The sequence below is a fragment of the Ochotona princeps genome, chromosome 29 (assembly GCF_030435755.1).
Source record: "Ochotona princeps isolate mOchPri1 chromosome 29, mOchPri1.hap1, whole genome shotgun sequence".
NCBI lineage: Eukaryota > Metazoa > Chordata > Mammalia > Lagomorpha > Ochotonidae > Ochotona > Ochotona princeps.
This window is the reverse complement of record NC_080860.1, coordinates 18,386,860-18,406,597: the sequence shown is the minus strand read 5'-3', so window position 1 is coordinate 18,406,597 and position 19,738 is coordinate 18,386,860. Positions and strand designations below refer to the sequence as shown.

General features: G+C 47.8%; 1 protein-coding gene across 1 annotated transcript in view; it reads left to right on the top strand.

Moving 5' to 3' along the window:
• The window catches only part of SPECC1L (sperm antigen with calponin homology and coiled-coil domains 1 like), a 121,307-nt gene that overhangs the window by 76,202 nt on the left and 25,367 nt on the right, over positions 1-19,738 (top strand). Inside the window, exons 11-13 of the mRNA XM_058656493.1 lie at positions 8,491-8,574; positions 11,190-11,346; positions 13,980-14,082. Of these exons, the coding sequence (XP_058512476.1) occupies positions 8,491-8,574; positions 11,190-11,346; positions 13,980-14,082 (344 nt within the window). The remainder of the gene's footprint in view (positions 1-8,490; positions 8,575-11,189; positions 11,347-13,979; positions 14,083-19,738) is intronic.

Sequence of the window (19,738 nt, the reverse complement as noted above, 5' to 3'; positions counted from 1 at the left end):
AGGAAGGACAGAGAGGAAGATCTTCCATCCGATGATTCAATCCCCAAGTGACCACAACAGCTGGAGCTGAGCCAATCCGAAGCCAGGAGCCAGAAACTTCCTGCACGTCTCTCATGTGGGTACAGATCCCGAGGCTTTGGGCCATCCCCAATTGCTTTCCCAGGCCACAGGCAGGGAGCTGGATGGGAAGTGGAGCTGCAAGGATTAGAACCGGTGCCCATATGGGATCCCAGCGTGTTCAAGGCGAGGACTTTAGCTGCTGCGCTGTCACGCCGGACCCCCATCTCGTTTTTGACTTCACACTCCACAATGTCTTAATGTCGAGGACAGCCCAGTGCCTTGGGACCCTGCACTTGCTTGGGAGACCCAAAAGAAGTTCCTGGCTCCTGGCTTCAGATCAGCTCAGCTGCAGCTGTTGCAGCCACTTGGGGATTGAATCATTGGACGGAAGATCTTCCTCTCTGTTTCTCCTCCTCTCTTTATATCTGACTTTCCAATAAAAATAAAATCTTTTAAAAAAAAGTCTTAGCGAGGCTTAGCTGGGAGGTTTCAGATCTGTACAGGAGAGAGAGAAGCACACTTCAGGTGAATATTTATCTGGAAAGTTGTCACCAGTGTGATGTTTTAAACAGTCATAAGAGGAGGAGAGGAGTCGGAAAACAGAACAACCAATGATTCCTGGCCGTGGGGAGCTGCTGTGGTTACGCAGGCTGTGATGAGAGTAGGATGGGATCTGCAGTCCCTCTGAACAGCTCTGCTTCCTGAACTGTTTATCTTGGCACAAATTAAAAAAAAAACACAAACCCATACAGTCTATAATTTTCGTCTCGAAGGCTTAAATTGCCTCATTTCTGAAATTTTAGAAAGTGCTGCCTCTTGTTCTGCTTACACTTAAATAAGAGCGTAAGCATTTAATAGTAGGTCTGGTATTCTACTTTGTTATATGTAGCATGCCTGCATGTCATTTTCAGCAAAACATTTTAGTCCAGGGAACCTCATTAGAGGTGGGCTAATCAGATGTCCTTGTGTTAATATTGTTGGCAGTTGGATTGAGTTGCATGAGGCATGATCGGAGCTATCTCAGTGAACCTTTGTAGATAGAAATGAGTTGGCATTTGTTTCCTATGCCAAAAAAGAAAAGAAAAAAGGTGCAGATTGGCCCCCAGGTTGTAGGTTCCAGTGGTTGAAAAGGTCTTTTTTTTTTTCTTTTTAATATTTATTTTATTTTTATTGGAAAGTCAGATACACAGAGAGGAGAAACAGAGAGAAAGATCTTCCATTCGTTGATTCATTCCACAAGTGACCGCAATGGCCGCAGCTGCACTAATCCAAAGCCAGGCGCCTGGAGCTCTTCCAGGTCTCCCAGGCAGGTTCAGGGTTCAACGGCTTTGGGCCGTCCTCGACTGCTTTCCCAGGCCACAAGCAGGGAGCTGGATGGGAAGTGGGGCTGCCAGAATTAGAACCAGACAGGAACCATATGGGATCCTGGCGCGTTCAAGGCGACGACCTAGCTGCTAGGCCACCATGCTGGGCCCTGTTTGTCCCTTTCTTGATGGAGCTGGAAGTGTTGCATATGTGTGTGCCAATCCACACACTCACACTCTTACTGTTTCTCTCTCTCTCTTTCTCACACACACACACAAACACACACACACACAAACACAGTATGGCTGTCTTTTTATCATCTGTCTGGAACTGTGAGTTAATACTGATGTTTGAACTTCACCAGAGTTATTCCAGCCTTCTGCCTTTCTTTGTAACTTTGTTCTTGTGACAGTGAGAAACCCGAGTCTTCGTTATCTATGTTATATTTACTTATTTTTTTCAACCCTAGATTCTTATATAGTAATTTTCAGAATTACTAAACAACACCCTTAGGAGAAACATATTTTGTTTAGTTGGAAGAGAGAGGTCTTCCATCTGCTGGCTTCCCTTCCCCCACCACCAAATGATTGCACCAGTCAAAGCTGGGCGCGGCCACAGCCAAGAGCTTCTGTAATTCTCCCACATGAGTTCAGTGTCCCGAGTTTTGGGCCGTATTCTGCTTTCCCAAGCACATTAACAGCTGGAATGCTAAGGGAGCAGGCAGAACTGAACAGGCAACTGTCTGGGATGCTGGCATTGTGGAGAGGGGCATTACTACACTACAGCCCCGGCCCAGAGAAACAGCTTAGCAGAATACAATATTTGTGTTGTTTATTTTTTTTTTCCTCTATAACATCTCACTAAAGTGCTCCTCCCTCCTAGAATTCCTTGTTAGTTCCTTTTCTGTCACTCCTTTCCTTTTGGAGTGGTTGTCATGCTTTCACAGTACGATTAATTTGCCCCAGTTTGAATTCCATTTACCCTGTCCCCCCATTCTAGTTGCTTTTTAATTTTAATTATATACAATAGAATGTACTCTTTGTGGTGCATAATTTCATGGGCTTTCTAACATGCATAGTCATGCATCTTAGCAGATAATTCTGTCCCCAGGGTTCCCTCATACTGCCTGGTTACAGTCAGCCCTCCCCCATACCACGACTGGCAGCCAGCAATATGTTCTTCATCGTATAGTTGTGCCTTCCCAGAGTCTGCAGGAAATTAAACTGGCAGTGTATATCCCCCCCACCCCCCGAGTTTGACTTCTCTCACTTAACGGAATGCATTTATTTTGCTGTTATTGGGATACAGTTTTATAAATGAATGTCAATTAGATCTGGTTCGTTGTGTTGCTCAAGTCCAGGTCTTTTATTTCCTTATTGATTTCTGTCTACTTGTTATTAAACTCTGCACATCTAGTCAGTTTGTTTATTTCTCCTTTCTGTCCTGTCACTGAGATGTCCTGCGTTTAGTCCCTTTCAGGATGCAGCCAGGGTAGTTGGGAGGTACACGCATTTGGGATTGTTAGGTCTTCTTAGAATGTGGCGTCCTTTATTGTCATAGAATCTTTCCTCAGGTAATACAACATTGCTTGTTCTGAAATCTGGTCCAGTACTTAGAGAACTGCTTCACCTTGATTTTTGACTTAGTTTTCATTGTAAATTTATCTGAGAGAGGCTTATTTTCCTAATGCCTCCCAGGAGTTGGAACTGGCTTGGACCAAAGCTGGGAGCTGGGACTTCAATCCAGGCCTGCCATCCACGTGGTTAGTGAGAACTCAGTTCTTTGAGTGTAGCATTTCTCGGAACTCTGTCAGCTGAGGTTTTCCCATTTGTTCACTCATTGAGAGCATATTTTCATTGATCATCCTTGAAATCATTGCTTTAAAATTATTTTCTGCTAATTCTAACTTGTAGGTGATCTTTAAATACATTTTCCTTTCTTTTGAATATGGATTTTTTTTGTCTATGTATGTCTGGTAATTTTTGGTTGTGTCCTGGGTAGTGTGTACCACACTTTGTAAAGATTCTTGATTCTGTTTTATCCCTCTGCAGAATATTGGTTATTATATTAGCAAACAGTTAACTCCAAATTTTCTCCTGCAGTTGAAATACTTGTTCAGTTGTCTTTTTCTTAATTCAGCTTGATGAAGAAGTATTCACATATGTACATTTCAAAGAATGGCTTGTCAGTTATTTGACCAGAGTTTAAATACAAAATTTGGGATCCTTTTACTGTGACTCTTCCCTCTTGGTGTTTTCCACACCCTCTTGTTTTTCAACAGATGTGGTTGTTCTGAAGCAGTATTATTATGGATTTTCTTTTTTAAATCCAGAGTTAGAAGAGGGAGAGAAAGACCTTCCATCTCCTGGTTCACTCCCGGGATGGCTGCAGTGGTCATCACTGGGCCAGGCCAAAGCCAGGAAGCAGGACTTCATTTAGGCCTTCCACAGGGCAGGAGCCCATCTACCTGTGCCATCTTCCCTGCTTTTCCAGACCACAAATATGGAATGGGATGGAAAGTGGAACAGCCAGGACTCAAACCGGCACCCATATGGTATGCCAGTACTGCAGACCCTGGCTTCATCTGTGTTTGAAGACTTTACCGTCACTGTTGGCAGGAGCATTGGTCTATTTGGAACTACTCTTCAGCTAACATAAGTCGCCTGTTCAGTGCTGTTTTTATTTTTTCAATTAATTGATTTTTAATAATTGGAGAAGATTCTTGTTTTGAGATCCTTTATTTTGCATGTAAATTGATTTGTCAGACAATAAAGGGACAGTTGCTTCTGTAATTTCTGCAAGAGAGGCTGAAGGTCAGGTGTGCTCCTGACTTCTCCACTTCCATCATCGACTGACAGTGGTACACATCCCTCTAGGCTTGTCCCTTGGCTGAGCGTGGGCTGTCCCAGGTGCTGTTGGTGCTACGTTGACTGAGTCCTTCCTCCTCCCTCTTCATCCTCACCCTCTTTACTCTGTCCCTTCATTGTCCTTTAAAATGCTTTTCAACTGTCCTATGCTAGCCGGGGGTGGCGGGGAGAAGTGGGGAGACCAGACCCCCAGCCCTCCCCCTGTCGCCCACTCACTGCTATGCTTTCTCTTCACCATTTGGTTTCCCCATTTCCCTCTCACCCCCCAGCACATTCTAATTTCAACTTCTGTCCCCACCAGTGTATTGAGGTACTCTACCAACAGCCAGCAGTGACCTCCATGCTACTGGGTTCGCTTCCATCCCACCAGCTGTACGCTGACAATTTCCAAAACTGTGTGTTCACTTCCGGCTTTGTCCTGAAGTGTCTCTCCCGCCCTTGCCCGCTGCCATCTTTCCCTCGGTCCTCAAAGGGTTCTCAAGTTCAAGGCATTCATCTGTCTTCCTTCCCTAGCATGCCTGACCTTCCCTGTCTCTGTTATGGCGTACCTCCTTCCTTATGAGCTCTGCATGCATTTGGTCAGCAGGCCTGTTGGTTCTGTGTCCTTGTATTGCTCTTGAGTGTGTTTTCTTTGCCTTCAGTGATCCATCCGTGTGCGTGTCTGTACCAGCTCTGGCCTGTGCGGTAACTGTTCACTGTGCACGCACCTTCCTTCTACAGCCCACGCTGCCAGGCAGCGCTGATCCAGGAGACCCTCACTGTCCAGACCCCTCACCCCGCAGTGCCTGTGCGGCTTGGCTTGCCTTGCCTCCGACCTGCCCTTGCCCTCCAGGGCCGCAGTCCTGCATTTCTGCTGGTGTTTGCTGAGCACTTGGCCAGGAAGTAGCTTTCCCTTCCAAGCTCTGATTCTCCTTTGCCTGTATAAAAGCCATTAATATTCTAGTTTCCACTTCACTGTCACTTCCTGAGAAGACCTTTCCGGACCTCCCCTCAAAATCAGTCACGTGGCCGGCTGTGTTCCCAGAGCTCGGGGTGCTTACGGCAGCCCAGCACTCACAGCGTTAGGGCTGTCTGCGTCCATTCTAGACTTGGGGTTCCACGGGGACAAGTTCCCAGTTGCCTTTCCTCTTTCCCCCGACCTTTGCACCAGGCCCAGTGCTGGCCAGTCCTAGGCAGACACCCACTGATTTTTTGTTTGATGAATGGATTGAAGACAAAAATAACTCCATATGGCAGTAGGTTGGAATTTTTTTTTCCAGTGGTATAATACGGTCTCTCCAGCTTGCTATACAGTTTTTGTTTTTGTTTTTTAAAACAAAGTGTCCAAGCGAACTTTTGTTCCAGGGAAATTCACTTAGGAATCTTTGGCCTTTTTTTTTTTTTTTAAAGATTTATTCATTTTATTACAGCCAGATATACAGAGAGGAGGAGAGACAGAGAGGAAGATCTTCCGTCTGATGATTCACTCCCCAAGTGAGCCGCAACGGGCCGGTGCGTGCCGATCCGAAGCCGGGAACCTGGAACCTCTTCTGGGTGCAGGGTCCCAATGCATTGGGCCGTCCTCGACTGCTTTCCCAGGCCACAAGCAGGGAGCTGGATGGGAAGTGGGGCTGCCGGGATTAGAACCGGCGCCCATATGGGATCCCGGGGCTTTCAAGGCGAGGACTTTTAGCTGCTAGGCGACGCCGCCGGGCCCACCTTTTTTTTTTTTTTTTTAAATATTTATTCATTTATTTGAAAGGCAAAATTAGAGGGAAAGAGACAGAGATCTTCTGTTCGCTGGTTTACTCCTTAGATGGTAGCAATGGCTAAGGCTGGGCCAGCCCAAAGCAAGGAGCTTCTTCCGGGTCTCCCACATGGTCTCCCACTTGGACCCTCTTCCCCTGCTTTTCCCAGGCATGTTAACAAGAGGCCAGATGGGAAGTGGAGCAGCAGGACACCTGTATGGGATTGCTGGCGTTGCAGGCACAGTCTAACCTGCTGCACCCCTGTGCTGGCCCCAGCCTGCTCTAGTTGATTATAGTGGAAACCATTCTGCTCAGCATAGAAGCAGTGGGCCAGATGGAGCTTTTTTTTTTTTCCTTGAGATTTATTTATTTATTATTGTAAAGGCAGATTTATGGATAAAAGGAAAGACAGAACAGTCTTATGTCCGCTGGTTCAGTGCCTAAGTGACTGTAGTGGTCAGAGCCAATCAATCCGAAGCCAGGAGCCTGGAACCTCTTCCGGGTCTCTCACGCATGTGCAGAGTCCCAAGGCTTTGGGTCATTCTCCACTGCTTTCCCAGGCCACAAGCAAGGAGCTGGATAGGAAGTGGAGCCGCCGGGACACGAACTGGTGACCTATGGGATCCCAGTGGTGCAAGGTTGAGGATTCAGCCACTAGGCCGCCATGCTGGGCCCCAGATTGAGCTCTTGCAGGAAAAATACTTAGAGCACAGAGTGTCATGGTTGTTGAAAGTTGCCATGCATACTTTTATAATGAATAGTGTATTTGGCCTGTGAGGACATTTTTGTACATTTTTACAGAGTTAAGGTAAAAGACCTGCCCAGGTGCTGGGCACACATGTTAGCAGTGAGTCCTGTGGCCTTCTCTTCATTGTGTGGAAGAGAGCAGCTTGCAGCCTCCGTGTGGCTCCTTGGGCGCACCTTCCGCCAGGGAGGGCCGGGATGGTGCCTGTGTCTGCAGCTGACGCTTTCTGTTTTGATTCCTCTCTCACCTCTGTTTTCGCTTTCTTAATTTGCTGCGTTATTTTGGGAGGAGACCAGGACTTTGAGGGAAGTGACTACAGTTTCATAATCATTCGATGGAAATTTTTCTTAGATCTAAATGCCGATTTCTGCTTCGTTTTGTTTTTTCTTTCTTCAATGTCTGTGTCCTGCTGCCTTTGTTGTGTCTGTCAGGGTGTGTGTAAAATGCTCTTCCCGTAAGGATAAATGCCAGTTGTTGGCGGGACCCAGGATTCTGACTGATGCCTCCCAATAGGCTGTGTGCACAGGGTGAGGATTGCTCAAGACAGGCAAGCTGAAATGACTGCTGACAGTGTGGGGCGCACCTTTGTTCACGTGCTCAGCCCGGGCTGCCCACTCCCCAGGCCAGGCCCCTCCTACCTCAGAGGACTGGAAGATGTCCTCTCCGGAGCAGAGGCCGTCGGTGCTTTTCATATCCTCACATTTGGAAGGGGGTGGTTATTTAAATGGCCAGTTCTGAAGAAGTGGTAGGCATGCTGGGTTGGCAAGGACACGGAAACACACACACCCCGCCACCACAGGCTGCTCCCCAGCTGCCACACACACACACATACACACACTCCGCCACCACAGGTTGCTCCCTGGCTGCCACACACACACACATACACACACTCCGCCACCACAGGTTGCTCCCTGGCTGCCACACACACACACACACACACACACACACACCGCCACCACAGGCTGCTTCCCAGCTGCCACACACACACACACACACGCCACCACAGGCTGCTCCCCAGCTGCCACACACACACACACACACGCCACCACAGGCTGCTCCCCAGTGTACACACACCCCTGCCACCCCAGGCTGCCCGTGTGTGGACACACACACACACCCCTCTGGACCCTCCTACCCCAGCCACCACAGGATGCATCCTGGCCGCCCATGTGAGCTTATCCTCTGCTGGCTCTGTTTCCCACCCACCCAGGGTCGCAGCCCTCGGGCTCTTGGCGTCCTCCACACTGACACCCTCATTATTCTTCTGTGGAGATGGGCTCTTCTCCTACCTCTTCTCCACCGAGCAGGGCCAGCTAGCCTTCCCTGCTACCTGCTGGAAATCAGAGTGACTGGCTTTTCCCCTCAGTGGTTTTGTAGCCCTTTCTCATTCTATTGTTCTGAGGATCCCATTGGACTTGGCTGTTGTCTTACTTGTGTGTGGTATCCGCATGGCCACCAGGGACGAGGCTGCTCCTGAGTGTGTCAAGGGGACCTAGATGTAGTAGGAGTCTGTGAACCTGGGCTGGATTGTCCTGAAGAGGTGAGTGGTAGTGTAGACGTGCCTCTCTGCATAGCTAGTGTGGTCCCCAGAAAGGAAACGTTGAACAGAATGTTCTCTCATGTTCCTTCGTTCTTGGAGTTACTCTGGGTGAACAGATGTCAGGACTTGTTGGAGCCTGGGGGCCTGGGTCTGGGAAGGAGGATGAGCCTCCCCCCAAGCCCTGGTGCCCCTGGAGACCCTCCGCTTAGCATCTCATCTCTCGCTGTGCCCTTTCTGCCTATGCAGAGCATCTGCTGAGGACGTCATCCACCAGCCGGCCTGCCTCGCTGCCCAGGGTACCTGCCATGGAGAGTGCCAAGACCATCGCAGGTGACAGCCCCTCGCTAGGACGCTCCCAAGAGTCACAACCATCAGCCCACACCGCTCTCATTAGACCTGTAGTTCTGCTTGCCTCGGGCTCTTCACTTGGTTATTTTTCACTCTGAATTTACCTTGTAGGCCCTTCCAAAGTCTCCGGAGAGCACATTTTCAAAATGGGATTTAAAAACAGAAACAAATCACTAGATAGTTCCTTCTGTTGAACAAATATTTATTAAGTGTCTACAGCAGGGGTGGGGAAAGTCTGGCCCATTTAAGACCAGCAATGTCATTTCGTCTGGGCCTGCCAAAGCAACTGCAAGCAAGACTCAAAATTCATTAAATCGACAGCAGGCTAGTCTTCAAGTCAATTAATTGTTTGAGTGGCTTGCAAACTATATTATAAATGGCCTTACCAGAACAGTTTCCCCACCCGTGGCTTATGGTGTGTCTGGCGATACACTGAGAACACAGATTCACTCGCAGTTGATACAGCATGAGGCATTAGAGTTTTTCTCTCTGAATGTCATAGTGATGTTTGAATAATTATTTCAAAGCACACCAATGGTTTTCTGGAAGTTGAAACTTTTCAAGTATGATAAAACCATCCCCCAAAATATTGACTTTAATGAGGTTATGTAGTGTTCTAAAGCTAGTGCTTCTATTTTTCAGTTGTTTGTGTTATTTTCCCTCTGTGGCCTTTGTTTACGCTTAATAGCTCATCTAGAAATTGGAGCACGAAAGGAAAAAATCACCATAAATCAATTAATGTCCCCCTTGTGCAAAGAGTGGACAAAGAGTTACACCATGAAAGGAAAATCCCCCATAAATCCGTTAACACCCCTCTGTGGATGGAGGGAAGTTAAGAACCTTTTCTGCACTTCAGAGCCGAGAGTTGAAGTCGGTGGGAAGTCTCGTGATGAGCTCAAGGACCATCCCAGGGTTCAGCTCCCAAAACCTTTCTCTGTGTGCTTTTCTTAGCACAGAGCCCTTTGGAGTCTCTCTCAGTCTACTTCCTCTGTTTCGTATACAACTCAGAGAAGTGCTGTCATCCAGTTTCCTGGCACTCCACATGAAAGAACCTCCTGATGTTGAGCATGATAAGAACTGAGGGAGATGGGGGGTTGATGGATGCCTTGGTGAGGCCACATCCACGTCAGAGGGTTTAGGTTCATCACTCCGCTTCCTGGGGGTGCTCATGCTAGGAGGCAGCAGATGATGGCAGGGGGTAGTTAGGGCCCTGCCACCCATGGGGGACACCTAGGTTGAGTTATTGGCCCAACTATGGCTTCTGTGGGCATTTGGGGAGTGAGCCAGCAGAGGGGAGGGTCTCTCTGTCTCTCTCTCTGTCAAATAAATAAAAATAATATTTAAAAGCTCACAAAAATTATGATAGAAATTGAGAGAATTATGCCAGAAATATATACACATGTCATTTTAAGGTGACATCCTAGAACACACGTGTACCCTGTAGATCTCCAGAGTATCGCTTTCCTAACACAGGATTCTGTGTTCTTTGTGGTTACCCTAAAATCAAGAATATGTTAGCCAATAAATGGAGGGTACTTGGTAGTCATTGCGGCCTTACAAAAGTCCATCCAGGGGTGAGACAGCTCATGCTTCCTGCCAAGCTGCAGGGGAACTTGTCTGGGGTTTGGGCCTTTGGTGTGTCACTTCACACAGGGCACTCCTCAGCTCCCAAGGGCCCACCTTCTTTGGAACCACTTTTGTTTAACCGTTCTCGGTGCTGAAGTGGCCACCTCCACCCTACTGGTCCTGTAGTGGTAAGAGTCCAACCAGGTGCAGTGTCTTACAGCACTTGACATTCAGATTCTAGCTCTGGTTGCCTTGATCGAGTTTTTGAAAACGCAGCCTGATCAACATGTGTGGGTAGCCCTGAAATGAAGCATCTCTTTGCTTCTGGTTCCTGGGCAGGCAGCAGCTGCATTCAGAGAGGCTATGTTCATTGCAGCCGTGGGGACTAGGCAGGGGCGAGTCATTGCAGGGGTTGCATCAGTGAGCTTTTCAGTTGTGTTGGGCGGGAAACACATGTTCACAGATAGCACTCACTGCATGCTGTCTACATGCAATAAAGTCTTGTCCTCAACAACTCTTGGTCTACAAAGAACCAGAGAGCGTGTGGAACCCAGTACAAGTGGTTCAGCCACCTGCTCACAGATTCTGTTTGTTTTTTTTTTAAGGCATCCATCTGAGAGACAGAAACAAAGGCAGAGAGCCCTCATCTGTTGGCCCAACCCTCCAGAAGTCCCCAGCAGCCAGGGCTGCAAACCAGTCTAGGTCTCCCCCATGGTAGCAGGAGTCCAAGTACCTGAGCAGTGACCACCTGCCTGTCCGCTCGAGGCTGGATCCAGGAGCTAGAGACAAGTGTCAGACCTAAGCCCTCTGACGTGGAATGCTGGGGTCTTAACTAGCAGGCTCAACACACCCTCCCGCACAGATTTCTTAATGCAAAAGTAAAGAAAATATCTCCCATTATACTTTAAGGGAACATGCATTCCTTTTGGAATCTTCAGAAGAGAACATCTCAGAAACTCAATCGATGATTTTTCTTTTTTTTTTTTTTTTTGTCACAAAATAAGTAATGAATGACTGTTTCTCACCCTCAGTGTCTCGACGGAGCAGCGAAGAGATGAAGCGGGACATCTCAGCGCCAGAGGGAGCCTCGCCAGCCTCTCTGATGGCCATGGGAACCACGTCACCCCAGCTCTCGCTGTCCTCCTCTCCCACAGCCTCCGTGACCCCCACCACCCGAAGCCGCCTAAGGTAGAGAGCAGTTAGCCCTGCTGGCTCTCCTGCACCTCTCCTGGCCTCGAAGCGCACACGACCAGGCTGGAGAATGGTGTTGGTGCACTGTGTTCCTTGCCACTTATGGACTTCTCCCACACCAGTTATCTTGTAAATGGTGTAGAATATACTTTTGTGTTTTAAAATTATGCTTGAGCAGTTGGGTGCCGAAGTAAGCAACATGAGATTTGAATGCTCGGAGTGTGGATAGGGTTGGGGAAGGCTCCCCAAGAGGGTGGGACTGAGTGGGCCCCTCAGGATGGTTAGTGAGAAGGTGACCATTGACAAGAACAGGACTTCCCTGGTGAAAAGGGACCAGCCGGGGCGAAGGGGAAGGAGAGGGGACGTGGCAGGCAGGCAGGACTGCGGATCCTGAGGACAGATGCAAAGAGCCAGGGCAAGGTGTCCTAGCTGTGTTGGTGTGATGAAAGATATTGAACAGGTCTACTCAAGGCAGCGGAGCCCCCATGAAGTCAGGTGGGCCACTGTGATGTAATAGCAGCTCTATAGTGGAGTGAATAAATCTGTGTAAGAAGGTGATCCAAGGAATACTCTGTCCTGGAGGAACATCAGGAAAAGAGACATCAGATCTGCAGAAGGGTGACAACTGAGGAGGTGAAGAAGAGAGTTGGGCCAGGAGGTTTCCTTCTCCTTCGTTCCTTCCTTTCTCTCTTCCTCCCTCCCTTCTTTCCTTATCCCTCTACCCTTAGCTTCATTTTTATTTATTGAAAAGTGGAGTTACAGAGAAAGAGAGAGGAAAGGAGGGGGAGAGAGAGATCATCCATGTACTGGTTCACTGTACAAATGGCCACATGGCTAAAGCTGGGCCATTCTGAAGCCAGGAGCTTCTTCCAGGTCTCCCATGTGGGTACAGGATCCTAAGGTCTTGGACCATTCTTTGCTGTTCTCCCAGGTACACTAGCAGGGAGCTGGATTGGAAGTAGAGCAGCCAGGACTTGAACTAACACCTGCTACCCCCACAGTGCTGGCCCCGCAGGAGGTTTTTCAAACAAAAAGATGGTTTCAGCAGCAGAATTTTAGGAAAAAGATCTGAAGTTGTTAAATGCCAAAGGTGGTTCTAATTGTTTAGACATTGTTTGAGAATGTGATGCTACATTAATAATTGATAAACCATATGTGACAGTGTAAGCTTATTTTGTTCATGGAACCTCTTTGGACTTAGACATATTAGGAACTAAAGAGAAAAAAATGTCAAAATTTAGCATCCACTGTTTACAAAGATAAGGAAAAACCATTAAAGATAATTAAGAAGAATTAAAGGGAAGGTAGGTGTGGATTTCAGAAATTTAACCATACAGTAATTTATGAGCTTAAGAATAAAATGGGATATTTCACACACTCCCCCATCCCCACCCCCTAGTACTTGAAGCTTGCTTTAAAGCCCAGCTTTTTGGGATGGCGGTAGTCCCGTGATTAGGGCACCAGGGAACAGGTGGGGAGTGCAGTGCTGAGGGGAGCCAGAGTCTTCCGGTCTTTTCTGGTGGACTTCTTCCTCTCAGCTCCCCATTGAGGAGCTGTGGTCTGGCCTTGGTTTCCCCAGTTTAAAATGGAGAGGTTAGGGGTGGATATTGTGATGACTGGGTTAAGCCACCACTGTCCCAAATCTAAGTACTTACTTTGCAGTCCAGCTCTCTGTTAATGCACCTGGAAGGTGGTAGGTACTGGTGTAAGAACTTGGGCCCCTGCCTCCCACAAGGGAGCTCTCGCTCCTGGCTTTGGGATTCTCTAGGTGTTTGGGGAGTGAACCAGCAGTTGCAAATGCTATCGTGCACACTCTTTCTCTGTCACTGACTCATCTTTCTGTTTCCCCCCTCTTTGTCAGTTTTTTTTTTTCACACACAAAAAAAGTGACTTTTGTTGATGAGATGTTAAGGATGTAAGAGGTTAGAAACCAAAGGAAAGGTTGCAAATCAAAGCATAACAATGGTGGGAGGGTAAGAGCCTGCATGAAGGACAGTCACACCACTTTCAGATGCAGCCCAGAGAGCATTCCACTAATGGTGCAGGCATGTTGTATGGGGTCGTTAATAATTTTCATGTGGACTATGAGTGGATCCCTCTCTTCGGACAGCAGGGACCCCTGACAGCAAGGATTCTGTGTTATTGTAAACTAAAAGTTGATAAGATGAAAAGGGACAGAGTTGTGGAATGGTGAGCTCAGCTGCCCACATGCAGGGCTGGCATCCCTTGTCAGAGCACTCGTTCAAGTACTGGGTGCCCCTCTTCTGATCCTGCTCTCAGCTGATGTGCCTGGGAAGACAGAGGAAATGGGCCAAGTGCTTGGCTCCCTTTCATCCAGACAGGAGACCCAGATGGAGCTGTGGCCTCCTGGCTTCAGCCTGGACTAATTTTGGCCATCGACCATTTGGATAGTGAATCAACGTGTCTGTGTGTTACTCTTTTTCTCTCTCTTTCCCTCTGTCACTACGGCTTTGAAATGCATAAACCACTCTAAAACATTGAAGACATGTTTGCCATTAGATGGCCTTTGAATGTACATTTCTCCTACTCAGAATGTAAACTAGTGCTGTTTTCTTATTCTGATGCTTAAAACTGTTTCAATGTCAGCCACTTTGCTTTTCACTTCCCAGGGAAGAAAGGAAGGATCCTCTCTCGGCATTGGCAAGAGAATATGGAGGCTCCAAGAGGAATGCCTTGCTGAAGTGGTGTCAGAAGAAGACAGAAGGCTATCAGGTAGTCACACTGTTGTTGCTCATTTGCAGGCAATTGTCAGAGCAAGTTTCCGTGCGCCATGGTTCACACTGTGTAGCTCTCATTCGCAACAATTAGTCCTGCACTGAATTCAGGGACACATACTCAGTGTCCAGCTTGAACTTGGCTGTGTAAAAGTAAGTTTGTTAATCTTTCCAGAGTAGCCACTTTTTTCTCAGCACTTTCTTATTTAAGTGATTCAGTGAGCGTTTATTTATTGAGAGAACTTCCAGGGGCTAGTGTTGTGTTATACAAAGATAAGCTGATGCTAGCATCCCATATGGGTGCTGCTTCGAATCCTGATGTTCCACTTCCAGTCCAGGTCCCTGCTGATGTGATGCGCCTGGAAAAGCAGCAGAGGGTGACCTGTGCATGAGCCCCTGAACTCACATCAGAGACCTGTAAAAAGCTCCTGGCTTTGGCCCGGCTCACCTTTAGCTGTTGTGATTTGGGGAGTAAACCAGTGAATGGAAGCTCTCTGTCCCTGTCTTTCCTCCTCTCTTTGTCTCTCTGAGTCAGCCTTTTAAATAAATATTTTTTTTAAAATAAGGGGGAAAAAAAAAGATCTCCTGTCTGCTGTTCACTCTCCAAATGTTCACAGTGATCAGGCCAGAACCAGGTCAGAGAGGAACCTGCCACTCCATCCAGGCCTCCCATGTGGGTTGTAGCAGCCCCAGTGCGTGGGCCATCTTTCACTGCTCCCCTGGGTGCTTTAACAGGGAGCTGATCAGAAGCAGAGTAGCCGGGGCTCACCAGTGCTCGTGTGCGATGCTGCTTAGCCTGGAGAAGCACAACAGTGGTCCCTGTGGGTAGCTTTTTATCTAAGTTAGTTTTCCATTGCCATTGTGCTTTGTGTCTTGCTTATTTCACATCTGGGCTGTTTTTAGTACTCAGCCATTTCCTCCCCTCTTTTTCTCGTTGAATTTCATTCAGAATTTATTTAGTTATTTTTAAATATTTGTTTTAAACTTAGTTGAAAGGCAGAAATAGAGAAACACAGATCTTCTACCCATCGACTCACTCCCCAAAACCTACAATAGCTAGGGCTGGATGAGGCCAGGCCAGGAACCTGGAACTTAGTCCAGATCTCCTGCATGGAGGACAGGAACCCGGTATTTTAGCTCCCGACTGCTGCCTCCCAGAGTTCACGTTAGCAGGAAGATGGATCAGAAGCGAAAGAGCCGGGATTTGAACTGCACAGTCCAGTGTAATGGGTGCAGGCCTCCCAAACTGGCACACCAAACTGGCACACCAAATGCCCACATTTTGCCTCCCTGTCCAGGTTTTAGCAATGTTAAAGATCGTTCTCAAGTGGAGACTCTCATTCTCAGTATACTGTGGAAACTTGTAAGCTGGGTCCGTTAGGATGTGGAAAAGTACAGTTTGGATTCTGGTTTCCTCACATATGGTCTTAGTTACAAAGAATCTGCCCAACCTGCAGCTGGTTTGTAAGAATCAAAGGTATTCTAATGGACAGAGCAGAAAAATCTTAATAAGTGAATGAGGATTTGCTGAAAATCTACATGTCTGCAGCTTCCATTTGCTAAAAGGAGGTTAGTAGTGTCGGCAAGGGTGTAGCAAAATGTAGCCTTTGTGTTGTGGGGAGAATGTAAAATGAGGAATATTAGGATAATGCCTCAGAAAACTTAGCATAGAATTGCCGTGTAGTCCAGTACTGTCACTTCTGCATGTGCATGCCGAAGAATCGAGGAGCAGGGTCCTGTGCTCCTAGCGGCGGAGCGCCCCGCAGCGCGAACGTGAAAGCCAGCCAGCTCTCCCTCGACACGGGCAGGTGTTGTGCACACACATAGTGGAGTGTCAGCCTTCCTTAAAAAGGGATACAGGACTAATAAATTAGGAAAGAGAGAGAGAGGGAGGGAGAGATACAGGACTGTCGCGTGTGATTCCACTCTTCCTCTCACATGAATGATGGTAAGCCCCGAGAAGCACAAGGAAAACAGTAATAGAGGTGAGAGAAGAAATGAAACCAAAAATGAATGGAGAAAATTAATAAAAATAAAAGTTGGCTCTTTGAAGAGGTAGCAAGTTCATAAACCTTAGCTAGATTGGTAAAGGCAAAAAATTAAAAAAAGAAAAAGCCGGTGGGGGAGAGAAAGACATCAGAGTACAAGAGAGGACAGTGACCCTGCAGAAATAAAATGCTGCAATTATATGCATACAAATTGAATAGTCTAGGTGACACTGACAAATCTCTTCAAAGACACAACTATCAAAACTGACTCAGAAAAAAAAGAATGTAAATAGACAGTTAAACAGTGAAAGAAATTGAGTTGGTAATCTGAAAGCTTCAGTGAAGAAAAACCCAAGACCAGAGGTCTTCGCTGGTCACTTCTCTCAGCCACTAGGGTCACTGTGTAATAGGTGAGGACTCCGCTTGTGCCGGCATCTCATGGGGTCTGGTTTAAGTCCCCGGTACCCTGCTTCTGCTGCAGCCTCCTGCTATTGTTCCTGGGATAGCAGTGAAGGCTGGCCCAAGTCCTTGGGCCCCTGCACCTGCATAGGAGACTCGGCAGAAGCTCCAGGCCCCTGGTTTGTGACAGGCCCAGCCCCAGCCGTTGCAGCCATCTGGGGACAGAACCAGTGGATGGAAACGCTCTCTGTCTCTCTCTCTCTGCAAATCTGCCTTTCAAATAAAATCAGTAAATCTAAAAAAAAATTAACACCACTATTTCCTAGATTCTCCCCCAATTTAAAAAGATCGTTTCCTAACTCGTTCTTTGAAGCCAGTATTATCCCTGATAGGAAAGTCAGACAGAGACTGAGAGAGGAGAAAAGTGCAGACCCACACTCCCTGCACATACATCCTTAGCAGAGTCGAGGACCACACGTCAGAGTCCAGGGGGACTGGCCTGAGGAGCGCACATTTGGTTCCCTGTCAGAAAGCTGTTCAGTGTACTGTAGCATGTCATCAGACGAAGGGGAACAACCGTTCCGTCATCTTCGCAGACGCAGAATAAGTGTTTGCAGTGTCAGGCCCCATTCACTGCCCACGAAGGGCTGACAGCATTTCCTCCAGGGTCAGCAACTTCCTGCAGAGGCTGTCCACTCTCACCACCTCTAGTCAGCATTTTACTGGAAGTTCCAGCTGGGGAACTGGGCGGGGCTTGGGGTGGAGAGGTAAAAAGCATCTGTCCTGGAAAGAAAGAACTGGCGGAGATTAAAATCACCAAAATCAGGGCTATAAGAGGAGACATTAAAGACCTTATAGGAAATTTTTTTTTTTTTTTACTACAAAGTCGGATATACTGAGAGGAGGAGAGATAGAGAGGAAGTGGAGCTGCCGGGATTAGAACCAGCGGCCATATGGGATCAAGGCGAGGACCTTAGCCACTAGGCCACGCCACCGAGCGTTGAACTTGACTGGACAATAAGATGCTGGACTCTGTGTTTGGTATATGCTTGCAATGGGGGAATCTCACCTGAACTTGAACTGAGGTTATGCAACAAGGTGGAGGAATCCACCATGGGGGGAGGGTTTGGGGAGGGGTGGGGAGAATCCAAATACCTATGAAACTGTGTCACATAATACAATGTAATTAATGAAGTTAAATAATAAATAATTAAATTAAAAAAAAAAAAAAAAAAGACCTTATAGGAAGGCCCGGTGTGGTAGCCTGGTGGCTAAAGTCCTCACCTTGCATACACGCCGGGATCCCATAGGAGCACTGACTTGTATCCCGGCAGCTCCACTTCCCATCCAGCTCCCCTGCTTGTGGCGTGGGAGAGAAGTTTAGGATGGCCCAAAGCCTTGGGACCCTGCGTCTGTCTGGGAGACCCGAAGGAAGCTCCTGGCTCCTGGCTTTAGATTGGCTCAGCCTGGCCATTGGTGGCTGCTTGGGGAGTGAACGAGTGGGCGGAAGATCTTTCTGTAAATCTGACTTTCCAGTAAAAATAAATAAATCTTAAAAAAAAAAAAAAGACCTCACAGGAATAGAGACTTAAGTGCTACAGATAAGTGTATCAATACAACTTGGATAGTCTAAGATGATACAGACAAATCCCAAAAAGAGACAAGCTGTCAAAACTGGCTCAAGATGAGAGAATCTAAATACACAAATAGCAACTAAAGAAATGATTGCTGTTCACAGAAGCCATGATTTACATCTAGAAAGTGTTGAGAAGTTCTCAGAGACAGTGTTGTAGCTAGTCAGCATTTTGAGCAAAGTTTCAGGATGTAATGTAAGATCCGTGCCGGGAGAAAAGGGTATGAGGTTCTGGTGTGGTGTGACTGGAGACCTTGCTTGGCAGCTGCCTGCTGGTGCCTGGACCGGGGGCTGTCTCAGCTCTGCTCCCGTTCGCAGCTTCCTGCGAGGCCGCAGGTGATGTCCCAGAGGAAGTTCTGTGCCTGTCAGCAGTCACTGCCCGCTTGTCCCTAGGGGCTGTGACCACCACTCTCCAAGGAGATCATACGCTAGGTCTTTGGTGGTGGACCTCTTTCATTTATCGTGTTTTTGTTTTTTAACTTAAAGTGTTTTTATTCGGAAGGCAGAGTGACAGAGAAAGCTAGCAGATGAACTCCTATCCACTCCCGAAATGCCCACAGCAGACAGGACCGGGATAGTTTCAAGACTGGGGACTGGATCATGACCCTCGTGCCTCCCAGCACGAGTGGTGGGAGTCGGTTCCTGCAGCCGCCATCTGCTGCCGGCAGGTCCTCGTTGGTAGGGTGCTGGGCTCAGGAGCTTGCGTTCTCATGCAGCCCGGGCACTCTGAGGTAGAACGGAAGTGTCTTAGCCATGAGGCTAAATGCCTGTGCTAGCATCGGATTTTTGCCAGGTTCATGTATGTTGTAGCGTACTTCAGTATTTTGTGGCCTGTTTGGGACAAACCAAACAATTTATGATGTAGACACACCACATCTTATTGATCCAGTCTTCTATTGGTGTGAAAGTGGGGATCTTCTCATTTGGGGAGGGGGTGGTAGGGAGGCTGTTGAAACGTAGTGTTGCGGTGCACACTTTGGATACAGACTTTTGGACTGTCCCTGCTGTCAGATGTCTTTGAAATTATGATCTTGGTACTTATTTGTAAGCTGTTCCGTCTGTCTCCCCCTTGCCATCTGGTGGCTGTCCAGGATCCCTGCGTGAGGAGTAAAGCCCCTGGCGTGGAGTCTGGCTCAGGGGTTGTTACTGACTGCTACTTATCCTGGTGCAGCTTGGGCAGGCTCGCCTTCCCGCCACACGGCCCTGTCCTCCCTCACCCTTCCTCCTGGGGACTGTATGCTTCAGCCGAGAAGCCAGCGCCTGGCAGAATTGTGTTCCCCTGCTAGTCCTGCAAAGCTTCGTCCCTCATCATTGTACCCCCCCCCCACACACACACACACACACTGAGTCAGGTTCTTCCTTACCTTGAACTCAGTCCAGGCTAGAATGTTTTTTGTCTGTTTTGTATTTCAAGGCATTCTTTTGAAATCTTTGGGGTTTTTTGTTTTGTTTTGTTTTGTTTTTGTTTTTTTAAAGATTTATTTTTATTACAAAGTCAGATATACAGAGCGGAGGAGAGACAGAGAGGAAGATCTTCCATCCGATGTTTCACTCCCCAAGTGAGCCGCAACGGGCCGGTGCGCGCCGATCCGAAGCCGAGAACCAGGAACCTCCTCCAGGTCTCCCTCGCGGGT